We start from the raw sequence: 14,880 nt of genomic DNA, 5'->3' as shown, positions 1-14,880 counted from the left end.
CTTACACATAAGCAATTGAGTCTGTTCCACAGCCTGCCCCTGGCCTTGTTTTAGCTGATGATAGGGAGCTTTTCCACTGACTATTTCCATAGTTGTATTCAATTTGATTTCTGTGTATAAAAACATGGTGAGGTCTATTTGAGTAGTCATCATTTATGTTGTTTAAAAACAATAGTTGCAATGAAGAAGCCAAGTGGCTTTGCAAAGTTCTTCCAAGCAATCATCAGCATTGATTCTATCACCAAGGTCATATTTTGCAATGACTGACCCTCTTTGTTTCCAACCTTAGCATTCCAATCGCCAGTAATTATCAATACATCTTAAAATCCCATCAGCATTAACCCCTATCCCCTTTCACCAGATCCATTAGAAGAGAAAAACTATTCAGTGGGGATTCTACCTTAACCACCTCATTCGGAAACTAAGCTCACTCATGAAAGCCTATGTCAGCCATTTCATGCCTTTATGTTGTTGTTAAGTACCGTGGAGTCGGTTCTGACTCATAGTGAGTGGCCCTGCACAGGGCTTCCAAGGCTGCAAATCTTTACAGGAGCAGAAAGCCTCATCTTTCTCCTGCAGAACAGCTGGGAGTTTCGAACTATCGACCATGAGGTTAGCAGCCCAATTCATAACCACTATGCTACCAGAGCATGTCTTCATAGGCCTCCATTTTTGATAACCAATGTCAAGATTGCTTATTCCTATCAATACAGCTGCTCATTCCTATCAACCCAATTAGGAAATAAGCTTGTTTCTGATATGAAGAATCTTGCCATTCCGGTTAGAATTTTGAGCAACTGCATCCATAAGGAAATGTCCAGTTCAGCAAACTGCAGCTATTTACACTTGCTCACAGTAATACATCTTAACTCTTTAATCAATTTCAGACTAAAGAAGTTGGTAGAATTCTACTACTTCATCATCACTGCCTTATTGGTTGGTAAGTAAATTTGAATAATAGTTTTATTAACTTATCTTCCTTATGGTTATGCAGATAGTATCCTATTACAGACAGCATTGTACCTCAAGATAGAGCTTGAGATGTTTTGATGATAAATGCGACACAATTCATCTTCAATTTGTCATCTCAGCATAATAAATCATGTTATCATCAAATTCAAACTGGCGAATACCAGCCCATGTCAGCTCACTAATGCCTAGGATATATAGCATTTATGCATTTGATTTCTGACAACTTCCAACTTTCCTAGATTCATACTTCATACATTCCTTGTTTCAATTTTTAAGGGATGTTTAGAGCTGTTTCTCCTCATTTTGAATTGTATCCTATCAGCAAATAAAGTCCTGACAGTTTTTTATTCCATTTGCATCATGGCCAACTCTACTTGGAGAAGGCAGCTCTTCCCCCCTCATATTTTAAGTGCTTTCCAACCTGAGGGACTCATTTTCTGGCATTGTATCTGACAATATTCTGATGCTCTTCCATATTCAATATTCTGGTACTATCTGACAGTGTTCCACTGCTACTCATAACAAAAATTATGCTGAAATATTCATCAACACAACAAAAAACAACTCATTCTCAAATGGGATTATGGCCACAGACAAAGCACAGAGGTTAGGATTTATAAGACATATTTTGGGGGAATATTATGGATTGCATATTAACATAATTTTTGTTGTGAAGAATATAATCAATGTCACTGAACTGAATATGTAACAAATTAGAATTAGTGTATATTTTTGTTGTGTATGTTCTCAAAAACAACATGAAATAAACTATTAAAAAACTAGGAACTAAAGAGCACAATTCTACTCTGTTAACATGGAGAATCCAATCAACTGTTGAGTAATAGTTAATTTTTAATGGTTGTTTTTAACTTTACCTCATTTTATACAAAACACAAAACTGTTGGCAAAAAATGATAATAAAAAGAAAATCAATTCTAGGTTTTAAATATTCAACACACATACATGGCTAGTAAAGGCACAGAAAGGGCACTCTTACAGTTAACTTATTTTACAGCATTTATAAATCACACAGTATTAAAATAGGGGACTAAAATAAGAAATAACTGATGGTATAAGATAGTGGTGCTAAGAGATAACCGGAATGGAAATGGGAGATGTGTATGGACCAGCCCTCTCTACTGTGAATCAGCATCTACTTCTTGAAATATTTGTAGAGAGAGTAGAAGTTGAACTACAGAAAGTCAACTGCTGTATTAATTATTCAAATATTCACAGAGTATCTTATGTATGTCAAGTACTGTTTCTACACATGGGATTTAGCAGTGAATATAACAGAGACAAACATCACTGCTCTTATGAAAAAAGACAAATAGTAAAACAAATAAGCAAATAACACCTAACGGTAAAAAATGCTATAAAACACTTTTAAGGCATGCAATATTGATAATAAAAATAAAAGATGACCAAGTATGAAACTGAGTCAGAGTGCAAGTTGAGATGACATGAGAGTGGCCAAGAAAGGCCTCTCTGAATGTCGAGAAAAAGGGTAATAAATAAAATAGAAGGCTTACGGACAAACCTCAGGCTACCAATGCTCTTATAGTACTTGTTCCACTTTAGCACAAAAAAGCTTCAGGTTAGGTTTACCTATTTCAGGAAGACTGAAAGGTAGTATAAAGCAACTATCCATTTTGTTTCCCTCCAGCATCCCATTTCAAACGGACACCTTAATAAGAATTAAACTTGACCTACTGCTTCTGAGAACAACAAGTTAAGTATTCTCTATTCTGCTAAAGATTTTTATTATCATCAGGCATTCTTTATTAGTAGCTCTAAGGTGGAGGGTCAGAGAAAAAGAGGAAGACCCCCAGCGAGATGGATTGGCAAAGTCGCAGCATTAATGGCCTCAAGTGTGGCAACAGTAGTGAGGTTGGCTCCGACCCAGGCAGTGTTTCATTCTGCTGTGCATAAAGTCACTGAGTTTGTACCGACTCGATGGCACCTAACAACAACAACAAGAAGCAACTGGTGCTGCTTTTTAAGAAAAAGTCCTCAAGAATAATGATTCTAAATCCCAAATAATCATTTTTAGCATGTAATTTAATATGCAATTATCTTAGAGTAAAACTTTTTTTTTTTTTTTAAGTTTTATTGTGAATTATGTGATAGTTTACATGGGAGAACATTAGCTTTACATTCATCCTATCATATATTGTTTCACTGCCATGGTTACAATCCCCTTCATGCATCATCAAATAATCAAAGGGTATACCCCACAAGCCAGAGATAAACACTTTTTATAGTATGTAATATCATTCAACAAGATTTGTATAACCCATTTGTCTTGGGAGGACTTACCAGAACACTATATTCCTTAAAATTAGATAATCTGAGGGTTACTTGGTGAATTAAGAAACTTAAAAAAAACAAACTTAATTTCACTATGGTCATATTTTATGGTTTAGACAGAGCTTTGGAGCCTCAATCTCTCATTTGACTGTGTTTTTGAAAACACTAGAAAGCCTTTTTGTTTTCCTAATAAAAAAGTTGGTCCAGCCACAGGTCTGGTGCCATAGAAATATTATTTTTTTAAAAGTTTTTATTGTGAATTATGTATTAGTTTACATTGGCGAACATATCTTTACATTCATCCTATTGTATTTCTTTTCACTGCCATGGTTACAATCCCCTGTATGCATCATCAAACACCCAAAGGGTACACCCCACATGCCTGCCCCCTGGCCGCCAGCACACAGTTCCTCTCCCTCCCTGAGTCCAGAGTCCCCAGCCACTCCTTCTCTCCACGTCATCATCTCTGCCTCCATTCCTAGTGTCACTGACTCCCTGGACAGGGTCTTGCACTTCACTTTTCTCCCTTGATGGTTCCAGGGATCTCCACTCCTGGACTGCAAAATCAGCCACTCCCCTCCTTTTGTTACCAAACATTTACATTTACCTTTCAAACACTCACTGTTAGACCTGATAGCAATCATTCCCTATTGAACCACAGGAGTCCTATCCCCATCACCTTTTATCAACCCTATCCAGACAGGCTGGAAACATATCAGTGGAGATTCTACCTTTCCCTGTATCCTATGGAGCTAGGTTACCTACTGAAAGCTTGTATGCCAGTCACTTCTTGCCTTTATAGCACCCCCATTTTGGGTAGCCAATGTCTAAGTTCCCCATCCCTGTCGACCCTGTGTACCAAGGGGGTGGGAGTGATCCTCATTATAAAGATTTGTCCGCTCCTTTGCCATACTGCACCAACAAACATAGGTCAAGTTCATCCACTTACAGTAGGCTGCTCTTTTTTTTTTCCTTTTCTTTCTTTCACTAGTCGTGTTCTGATCATCCAGCCATCGATGCCAGGTCAAATGGGTACTATCTGCAAGTACAGGTGTGTCCTTGTGCATTTCCCCTCATTTCCAATCAGCTGGACGCTTCACACTCCATTCTAGTCCTCTGGGGCCATGTCCCTGCCCGTTTTTCCCTCATTTCCCCTTATTGGTGACCAACGTGGTCAGCAGCAGAACCATATGCCTGCTAGTGTATTCCACCTGAGTTTCAGTCTTGGATGGACTTTGCCTTGAGGGGACCTGACCACTTGCCTTGATGGCTCCCTGGGGAACAACTTGCTTGTTCTTATTGTAGTCAATTGGACTGCTGTTATTGGGTTTTTGATTTTCCTGCTGGTCTTTCTTTCAAGAAGTATCTTCTGTTCCAGCTGCTCCAGACTGGTCTGCTTGTCCTTTCAAGTGGAAATTTCACACTTCAGAAGATTCTGGATGGGAATCAGGATTACAACTATGGTCTTGTGCAATGCAAAGCGTTTGCAGGGAGCCTCCTTCACTGGGCAAGTTCTAGCCCCATTTTAGGTATTCCATTCAGTTATAGGCTGAAGACAGACTTATAAGCTTTCTCTGGTGATATTTCTGGCTATTCCTCTCTCTTCCCTTCAAGCGTCTTTTTTACAATAGTAGGCAAGGGAAACCAAGATTCAAAAGACAGCCAAGCATCTTAATATCATTTCCCTACTTTTACTCCTCGAGCCCTGTTGTTTCATGGCTGTGCTTACATCATTATTTACCTCTGTCCCTATTTAGCCTATGTAAACCTGCCTAGCTGTTCTCCCATCTGCCTTGTTTTTCCTTTCCCCTTACAGTGTATTCCCACCTCCAACACCCAAACTATCCTGTGCCTATTCCCTACCCTGTGCTCCACCTTCCCTTACCTCCCCTCACCCCACCCCATACACGCTAATAACAAACAAACAAAAACACACACAAAAAATGTTTCCCCCTTTTAGTGTGGGTACTAGAAATATTCTTAAAATTCATAAAAGAATGCCAAATTTACCTTGCTCTTGGATGACTGTCAAGGAATACGAATTTTATGGTGTATCTTTTCTAGATAAAGAGGAATCTAAAATTCTTGAGGAATTCTTGAGAAATAAGTATTCTTGGGAAGAGGGAGGGACTAGTCACTGGAGAAAAACATCATGCTTGGTAAATAGAGGGTCAGTTTAAAAAAATAAGTAAAACCCTAAATGAGATGAACTGACACACTGCCTACAACAATGCCTTAAACAGCAATGACTGAAGACGGCACATGACTAAACAGTGTTTGGTTTTGTTGTATATAATACTGCCAAGTCTGAACCTACGTAATGGCACCTACTTACAGCAACAAATATTAAGTGTGTCAACTGAGTGCTCTGCACCCTCACCATCCCATAAAGAAGTAGCATTAGACTTGGTAGAGAGAGAGAATGCCTAACCTTCCTTCTTTACACTGCAGCTACAAGTAATGTTGTACAATACAAACCAAGTATTTCCCCCTCTTAAATTCTCTATTATCTCCCCACTATTCACTATAATCTCCTTGGTGTAACATATACAATCTCACCCTGGCTAGCCTCTCCAACCTCATTGTTTACTTACAGTTATATCAAACTTTAATTTAATAGTATGTAGGTGTTTACAGTTCTCCAACTAGATCAAGTGACTTCAGACATCTATGCCTATATACTCACATGTGTGTTTTATCTTGTAGCTGGGATTCCTGGACCTAACAACTAGCACATTTTCATTTAATCTTTTTCAAAACATAGCTCAGGGAGCAATGTGACCAGAAAATTCTCAGCCTTCCCCAGATCCTGACAGTTAATTCTCTGTCCCTAGTATTATCCCTTTCTTGGCCTTATTTGTTGTTGTTTAGTGTCATCAAGTTGGTTCTGACTCGTAGCGACCATGAATACGGTTCTCCAAGGAGCAGCTGGTGGATTTGAAACACAGACCATTGCAGTTCAAACAGACCTTGCAGTCCAGTGCTTTATCCCACAACACACCAGGATTCCATCATCCTATGTTGCTGTTGTTGTTGTTGTTAAGTGTCGTCGAGTCAGTTCTAACCCACAACTATCCTGTACAGGGTTTCCTAGGAGTGGCTGGTGAGCCTAAACTGCCTACCTTACAGTTCAAACCAACTTTACAATCTGGCACATTAACCACAGCATGTACCAGGACTCCCCATTAACCTATGGTGGTAGCGGTGGTGGTGGTGGGTGTGCCGTGGAGTCAGTTCTGACTCATAGGGACCCTCATAGGGTTTCCGAGGATGTAAATCTTTACAGGAGCAGAAAGCCTCATCTTTCTCCCATGGAACTGCTGGTAGTTTTGAACTGTTGACTGTAAGGTTAACAGCCCAACTTGTAACCACTATGCTATCAGAGCTCCTTCATTATCCTATTTGTTATTGTTGTTAGGTGCCATCGAGTTGGTATTGACTCATAGCGACCCTGTGCACAACAGAATAAAACACTGCTAAGTACTGGGCTAACCTCACAATTGTTGCCATGCTTGAGCCCACTGATGCTGCCACTTTGCCAAGCCATCTCACTGGAAAAGAGGGTCTTCCTCTTTTTCTCTGACCCTCCACCTTAACAAACATGATATCCTTCTCCAGTAATTGGTCCCTCCTGACAATATGTTCAAACTATGCGACAAGATGGAGGATCGGGTAGATGTGCATTAAGGAGCTCCATCACCAACAACACACAATACCAGGCCAAGGAGGCTCAGGGGATGGTGCTAGAACTCTGAACCACATATAAAGGAATATTTAGAAAGTTGGAAGTCTTACAGCTAAGGGAATTTGTAGCAGAATAAGATATCCATTGCTTTCTAATTCAAGATGCTCAGTTAGTCCCAGAGCCGCCACCTTGGGAAAGACCAAGTGGGGGAAGGATCAGAATAGCCACAAACGCCTGACAGAACCGTGGAGACACAGGTGTGGACATTCTTTTTTTGTTATCTGTTCACTGGTCTCTCTGTCTGCCCACCTCCATTCTGGTGACTAGAGGGGATGCTTTAGCGAATGGACACCCCACCCCCAGCCCTGGAGGGTTCTTCTATGCATGCGCACAGATCTCCTTAAAATTTAAAGTGACAGTTTCCACTTAAAACCAAACAGCCACCACTCGTCTGTCAGTTTCTCGTACTGTGGTGGCTTGTCAGTTGCTGTGATTCTGAAAGCTATGTCACAGGTATAGCTTTGGTGGACAGGTTTCAGATGAGCTTCCAGACAAAGACAGACTAGGAAGAAAGAGTGATGAACTAGTTCCGAATCTTTAGTAACTGAAAGAAAACCTTATGAATAGCAGAGAAACACTGCCATACCAGGATAACACCATATAAATATGCATTTTATTATTGTACTTATACTGTACTTTAAGCATTATAGCTAAGATTTTTATATATGTGCATGTCTTCTTTAATTAGACTGAAAGATCCCTAAAGGAACACATCTTGTCTTAATAATTTTAGTATCAAGTATACTTCCTGGCACATAAGAGGTACATGGTAAATGTTTATTTGTGGTAATTTTATAGAACCTAGTTCACTTCCACTTTCAGATTTTGTTTAGATTCTTTCTTACATTTAACTTCAACACTGGTCTGATGAGTATCTTTAGCTTATGTTTAGCTGTGAAATTTTTTTATGTGTGTGTGCCAAGAGAATGAAAACTGACCAAATTTCCTAACCATGGGTAGTTATCTAGTGTTCTTTGGCTTCTATTCACTGAGAGAGTACTTACAAAGATCAATCTGATACTTTTCAATCAAGTGCCAATATTGAGGAACCCAGAAATGTCGACTATGATTTTAACATTTTTCGTAATTATATACGTATTAAGTATATTTTATTGTATTTCTGGTACATCTTTATATAGCAATCTTAACAGTTTCTATGCATACTGTTCAGTGAGTGGACATTGTTTACATTTTCCACAAAGTGTCAACATTTGCATTATTCTCATTCTGGCTGTTCTCCTTCCATTAATTTAGCTTCCCTGCTCCCACCTCTTTATCTTCTTGATTTAGGTAAATGCTGACTGCTTGGTCTCATATGTAATTGCTGTTTTTAAGTACCAACGAGTTGGTTCCGATTCATAACAACTCTGAATAGGGTTTCTAAGACTGCAAATCTTTGCAGGAGCAGAAAGCCTCATCTTTCACCTGCAAAGTGATTGGGGGGCTCCAACTTCCAAACCTATGGCTCACAGTCCCTCAAAGCCATCACACTCCCTTGTTCTTATGCAGTTGGGTTTTTTTGTTTGTTTTTAAGAGCACAGAACTTATGGGTGATGTTTTCTTTTGAACTAATCTGTTATTCAACTGAAAGGTGACCTCCAGGAGTAGTTTCAGTTTCAGATTTAAAGGGTGTCTCAGGACGACAGTTTCAGCAATTCCCCTTGTCTCTTTTGGCCCAGAGTCACACCAGTATTCCACATTCATATCAGAACATTTAAAATAATACTGAACATATTTGTTACAACTTGTTTTCGTAGTGAACTAAACAGGACCAGAATTTTAGTATTAGGGTAAAGCACTGGATAGCAAGGTTGCTACAGGTCAATTAAAAAGCAAGCTTATTGAGATGAAGAGGTCTGTATGTGGAGCCCTTAATAAGGGGTCTGATTTTACTCTAAGGCTATGTAAGAACTGAAAAGTTGAGAAGCCTACCAGTTACTATCTCTCAAAATGACTCTATTTTTCACCTGAAGAATATACGATCTTTCTATTAGAAAGAAACAAGTTTATTATTCTCTCAAGAAAATGATAAATGGAATTAGAAAGCAGGAATTTATGATCCTGGCTAAGCTTACTTCTGGCTGGTGGCAGTGTTGAGCCATAAATACAAAAACATCTTTTATAAAACAGTATGTGTTAGCAGTACCTACAATATTATGATGGTGGTGGTAGTGGTGGTGTGCCATGGAGTCAGTTCCAATTCCTGTAGGCAAATGCAAATAAATACAACTGATGAATGACAGAGTGTTCAATGCCAATCTAACTGGGGATCTTCCTCATTTTCACTGACCCTCCATCTTACTAAGCATGATATCCTTTCTTTAGGAATTGATCCCTTCTGAAAACATGTCCAAAGTACGAGAGATGAAGTCTCACCATCCTCATTCTAAGGAGCATTCTGACTATACTTCTTCTGAGACAGAATTGTTTGTTCTTCTGGCAGTTCATGGTACTTTCAACATTCTTCAACACCATAACTTAAATGTATCAATTCTTTTACTGCCTTCCTTATTCACTGTTCAACTTTCACATGCATATGAAGTGACTGGAAATACCATGTATTGATTAAGGTGCATATCTGTCCCAAAACCGGTATCTTTGCTCTTTAAAGAGGTCTTTTAAAGCAGATTTGCCTGATACAAAATGCCATTTGATTTCTTGACTGATTGTAGATCCAAGAAAAATAATATTGCTGACAACTTCAATCTTTTCTCCCTTTACCATGATGTTATTTATTGGTCAAATTGTGAGGATTTTGGTTTTCTTTACATTGAGGTGCAATCCATACCGAAGGCTGTAACTTTGACCTTCCTCAATAAGTATTTTAAGTCCTCTTCACTTCCAACAAGCAAGGTTGTATCATCCGCATATCACAGGTTGCTAATGGATCTTCCTACCATCTTGAAGCCATGCACTTCTTCACATAATCCAGCTTCTCACATTATTTATTCAGCATATACACTGAATAAGTATGGTGAGTGATACAACCCTATATACACCTTTTTTGATTTTATATCATTCCATATTTCCTTGTTCTGCTCGAAAGACTGCCTCTTGGTCTATATACAGGTTCCTCATGAGTATAATGAAGTATTCTGGAATACTCATTCTTTGTAATGTTATCCATAGTTTGTTATGATCCGCACAGTCAAATGCATTTGTAAAGTCACCACAGCACAAGTAAACCTCTTTTGGCTAGTCTCTTCTTTCAGCATGCACGGAACAGAATTGTACTGGGAAACGTGGCTTCTATTTTGAGCTTTGTCACCAACTGGTACAATGATTCTAGAAAAATCAGTAAACTTCTAAGGTTTCCACTTTGTTGTTGTTGTTGTTAAGTGCCACTGAGTCAGTTCTGACCCATAGCAACCCTGAACAGGGTTCTAAGGCTGTAAACCTTTACGGGAGCAGAAAGCCTCATCTTTCTCCCGCGGAGCAACTGGTAGCTTTGAACTGCTGACCTTGCGGTTCACAGCCCAATTCATAACCACTTTACTTATTAGTAAAATCTGAGAATTGGAGAAATATAGTCCAATTCTTAATTACATACACATATACACACTCCTATGACTCTTCAAATACAATAATATGAAAAACAGCTAAGTAATTCTGGCCTGGCCTGATACCATGTATGTGTGATATACATGTGAAAATAAACATGCTGAGTCTATTAGTGTTTTAGCATTTTAATATATGGGTTGACAAGGATAATACAATGCAATCAGTATACAGCTAAAGGGGATATAAACTGAGTAAAGTTTTTGGGCTAAATGTCAGATATTTATGAACTTAAGATTACTAAATAACTCTACATTATTTACCTACGGCCTCCTTCTTGAGAGTGCCAAGGTTGGGATAGATGTTATCAGGCACACTGGGCGCGGATGGTTTTATTTCCTTGTCTGGGCTTGCCAGACGGTCGCTACTGAAATCAAAAGTGTCTCGGACAAGCCTCCATAAACTGAAAGTATCAGCGGGCACTTGAATATGTATATATAAAGTACAGTCTTGGTATGGTGTTGTAAGATAAGCACTGGACTGCTAACTTCAAGGTCAGTGGTTCAAACCCACCAGTTGCTCCTCAAAAACCTTATAGAGGTTTGCTATAAGTAGGAACCAACCCACTTGCATTAAGCAGCAATATATGGAGTATTATTTACAACTGTAACAAGCATATAAAACAAAATGCTAGACTACACATCATGAGGCTAATTTATAACTGGTTCTTTGTTTACTCTCTTCAATATTTAATACTCATCATCTGAATCTCATCCACTTTCATCCACTAAAAATTAAATAACGAAGTGACCTTCCAGTTCTTAAACTCTATTACTTGCCATGATTTGGTAGAATGCTTCCTTTCAAGACAGTTTACACATTATCAATGGGTAGGCAATGAAAGCTATGTTGGCATCAGTCAATACTGAACAGAGTACTTTATTTTACTTATGAAGATTTATTATACACCTATTCCTTTCAAGTTTTTTAAATAAAAAGAGGTAACACCATACTAAAATAAGAAGTGGTCAACAGAAATAAATTCGTTCTCTTCAATTGTGATTCCCACTCCCCACCCCCATCGGGAACAACCACTATTAGGGATTTTCCTAGTATTCTCTGCTCTGTTCATTTCATTCCTTAACTATTTAAAAAAATCTAATTTCTTATGTACCATTAATCACGTTAGAAAAAAGGAGAAAGTTAAAAAAAAAAAAATTTCTACTTAATATAAAACAGGATGGTGAAATGCTTTTATTAAATATATAAACCAAAACTATTAATCTAGACATTACAAATTTCAGTGGTCACATTTGACTTTGTTTTTATGAAAGTGCTCTTCCTTACCTGATGAAGAACTTCCAAAGTAACTGGGTAAAAGAGGTTTTCAATAATTATTCGGAGCACAGGGCTTTGTCCAGGTAAGACTGTGCCTTCATTGGTAGGAGCTCCAGAAAGGGCCAGGCTTCCTGACTGGGCAGCACCAATGGCCTGCAATGCAGCTTGGGCTCTCTATAAAACAATCCAAAATGAAAATCTTTTATTACCCACCCTGAAGCATTATATGAATCTTAAAAATCAGCTGATATAAAGCAACAAAATCCAGCAAAAAATGTAGGTTCCATTTTCTCTTGACACCTAGATCCCAAATTTGGGGGTGGCCGAGTGCTCGATTTCAGAGCTTGAAAGCATTAGAATGGAGAGAAGGGCATCCAAAGCAATGGTCAGGTTAGGCATATCAGAGTCCAAGGAAAGTCAGGGGTCCACGTGGTACAGATGGGCTGCTGTGGCAATGTCGCTCTCAACTATGTACCCTGGGCTCTCCCTATAATTTCACTTATTAAAAAGGCTTCTACTGCTTCCAAAGTTTGCAAACATGCATAGTTCTACTTCTAGGCTATAATTCAAAGAAGTAGGTAATCATCAATCAATTGAAAATGACTCAGAAATGAAACAGGGGTTAGAATTAGCAGACAAAGGCATTAAAAGTTATTCCATACATTCAGAAAGTTAAGTAAAGACATGCAAGAATAAAACAGCGTAGTTAACAGAGGAATAGAAAATGGAAATGTTTGATATCCTTACTGTCTAATGTGAAAGTATTAGCCACACTGCTGAGTACTTGAAATGTGCTAAATGCAACTGAGGAACTGAATTTTTTATTTTACTTAACGAATTTTAATTTAAATACCCACCAAACAGAGACCACATGTAGCTAGTGGTTACCATATTAGGCAACACAACTCTACCTATCTAGGAAATTACATCATTACAGTGAGTTTCTAAGTATAACAATTGTTTCTATTCCTCCTAATGGATACTGCACTTCAATACAAAGAAAAATGAAAATCCTCACAACTGGAGCAACAATTAACATCACAATAAACAGAGGTAAAAAATGAAGTTGTAAAGGACTTCATTTTGCTGTGACTGGTAATCAATGCTCATGAGAGCAGTAGTCAAGAAATCAAATGACATACTGTATTAGGTAAATCTGCTGCAAAAGACCTCTTTAAATCAACAGCAAGATGTTACTTTGAGGACTAAAGTGCACCTCATGCATGTCATGGTTTTTTCAGTTGCCTCAATATGCATGTTAAAGTTGGACACTGAATTAAGGAAGACTGTAGGAGAATTGATGCATTTTAATTAGGGTGCTGCCAAAGAATACTGCAAGTTTCATGGACTGCCATAAGAACAAACAAATTTGTTTGTTCTTGTGGCAAAATGGTGAGACTTAATCTCAAGTACTTTGTATATGTTGTCTGGAGGGACTAGTCCCTGGAGAATAATATCATGCTTGTTAAAGTGGAGGGTCAGTGTAAAAGAAGAAGACTGCCAAAAAGATGAATTGACAAAGTAGCAGTAACAATGGACTCAAACATGACAACTGTGAAGAAGGTGCAAGAACAGGCAGTGTTTCGTTCCGGAGTATAGCGTTGTTATGCGTCGGAATCAACTTGAAAGCACCTAGGAACAATTATCAGAACTCATCTGTCAGTTTGTCATACTGTGTAGGTTTGCATGTTGCTGTGAGGCTGGAAGCTATGCCACCAGTATTTTTAATACCAGCAGGGTCACCCATGGTGCACAGGTTTCACCTGAGCTTCCAGAATAAGACAGACTAAGAAGGTGGAAAGGTGAACTACTTCTGAATGTTTAGTCACTGCAAATTGTATGAATTGCAGCAGAACATTGACATAGTGCCGAAAGATGAAAACATGAGTAGCACCAGAATACTGCCAGATACATTGTTGGAAGATGAGCCCTCAGGTTGGAAGGCACTCAAAATACAACTGCAGAAGACCTGCCTCCTCAAAGTAGAGTCAACCGTGAGGATGCAAACGGAGTAAAGGTTTCGCGATCTTCATTTGCTGATGGGGCACAACTCAAAACGAGAAAGAGCTCAAACAATCATTAATAAGTGGACCTTGGACCTTTTGAGTTTTGATTTTGGGAAATTTGGAGTTTTTCAAAAGGGAATTTGATGGAGGGTTGAATTTTGCACCTTTTTTTGCCAAAAATTAAGGACCTTTTCAGGTTTTTCTTGAAATACAATGTTATCTGTGATAGAATAATATCCATACACCTAACAAGGAAGACCAGTTAATACCACTATTATTCAAATTTATGCACAAACCACAAACTAAAGCCAATAATGATGAAATTAAAGAATTCTACCAACTTTTTCAAACTGAAACTGGTCAAAGATGCAATCAAGATGTATTAATAATTACTACTGACTGGACTGCAAAGGTAGGTAACAAAGAGGAAGGGTCAGTTGCTAGAAAATATGGCTTTGGTGATACAAATGATATTGGAGATCACATGGCAAAATTCTGCAAGACCAGTAACTTATTCACTGTAGATACCTTTTTGAAACAAAGGTGACTATACACATGTATTTCACCAGATGGACTATACAAAAAATCAAAAAGACTATATTTGTGGGAAGAGACATTAGAAGAGCTCCATATTATCAGCCAAAACAAGGTCGGGACCAACTATGGAATAGACCATCAAATGCATATATGGAAGTTCAGGCTGAAGCTGAAAAAAATTTAAACGAGTCCATGAGAGCCAAAATATGACCTTGAACATATCCCACCTGAATTTAGAAATCATGTCAATAACAGATGCATTAGACACTAAAGATCAGAAGTTTAAGATGACATCAAAAACATCACTGAGGAAAAAAGAAAAAGGTCATTAGAAAAACAATAAATGGTTTAAAATCAGAAAAGGTGTGTGCCATATGGTTGCATTCTTTCACATTTATTCAACCTGTATGCTTAGCAAATAATCATACGATTTTTTAAAATGTTTTATTGTGAATTATATGATAGTTTACATGG

The 14,880-nt window shown here is 38.3% G+C and overlaps 1 protein-coding gene across 2 annotated transcripts in view; it reads right to left on the bottom strand.

The window, feature by feature from the left end:
* Nucleotides 1–14,880, bottom strand: part of PTBP3 (polypyrimidine tract binding protein 3) — a 124,997-nt gene that overhangs the window by 34,216 nt on the left and 75,901 nt on the right. For both annotated transcript variants that reach the window (XM_006864668.1, XM_006864669.1), the window contains one exon: nt 11,873–12,037. In XM_006864668.1, coding sequence (XP_006864730.1) covers nt 11,873–12,037 — 165 coding nt within the window. The remainder of the gene's footprint in view (nt 1–11,872; nt 12,038–14,880) is intronic.

The sequence above is a fragment of the Chrysochloris asiatica genome, unplaced genomic scaffold (assembly GCF_000296735.1).
Source record: "Chrysochloris asiatica unplaced genomic scaffold, ChrAsi1.0 scaffold00069, whole genome shotgun sequence".
In the NCBI taxonomy this organism is placed as follows: Eukaryota; Metazoa; Chordata; class Mammalia; order Afrosoricida; family Chrysochloridae; genus Chrysochloris; species Chrysochloris asiatica.
Note: the sequence above shows the minus strand (reverse complement) of the source record. Positions and strands in the feature narration are given on the sequence as shown.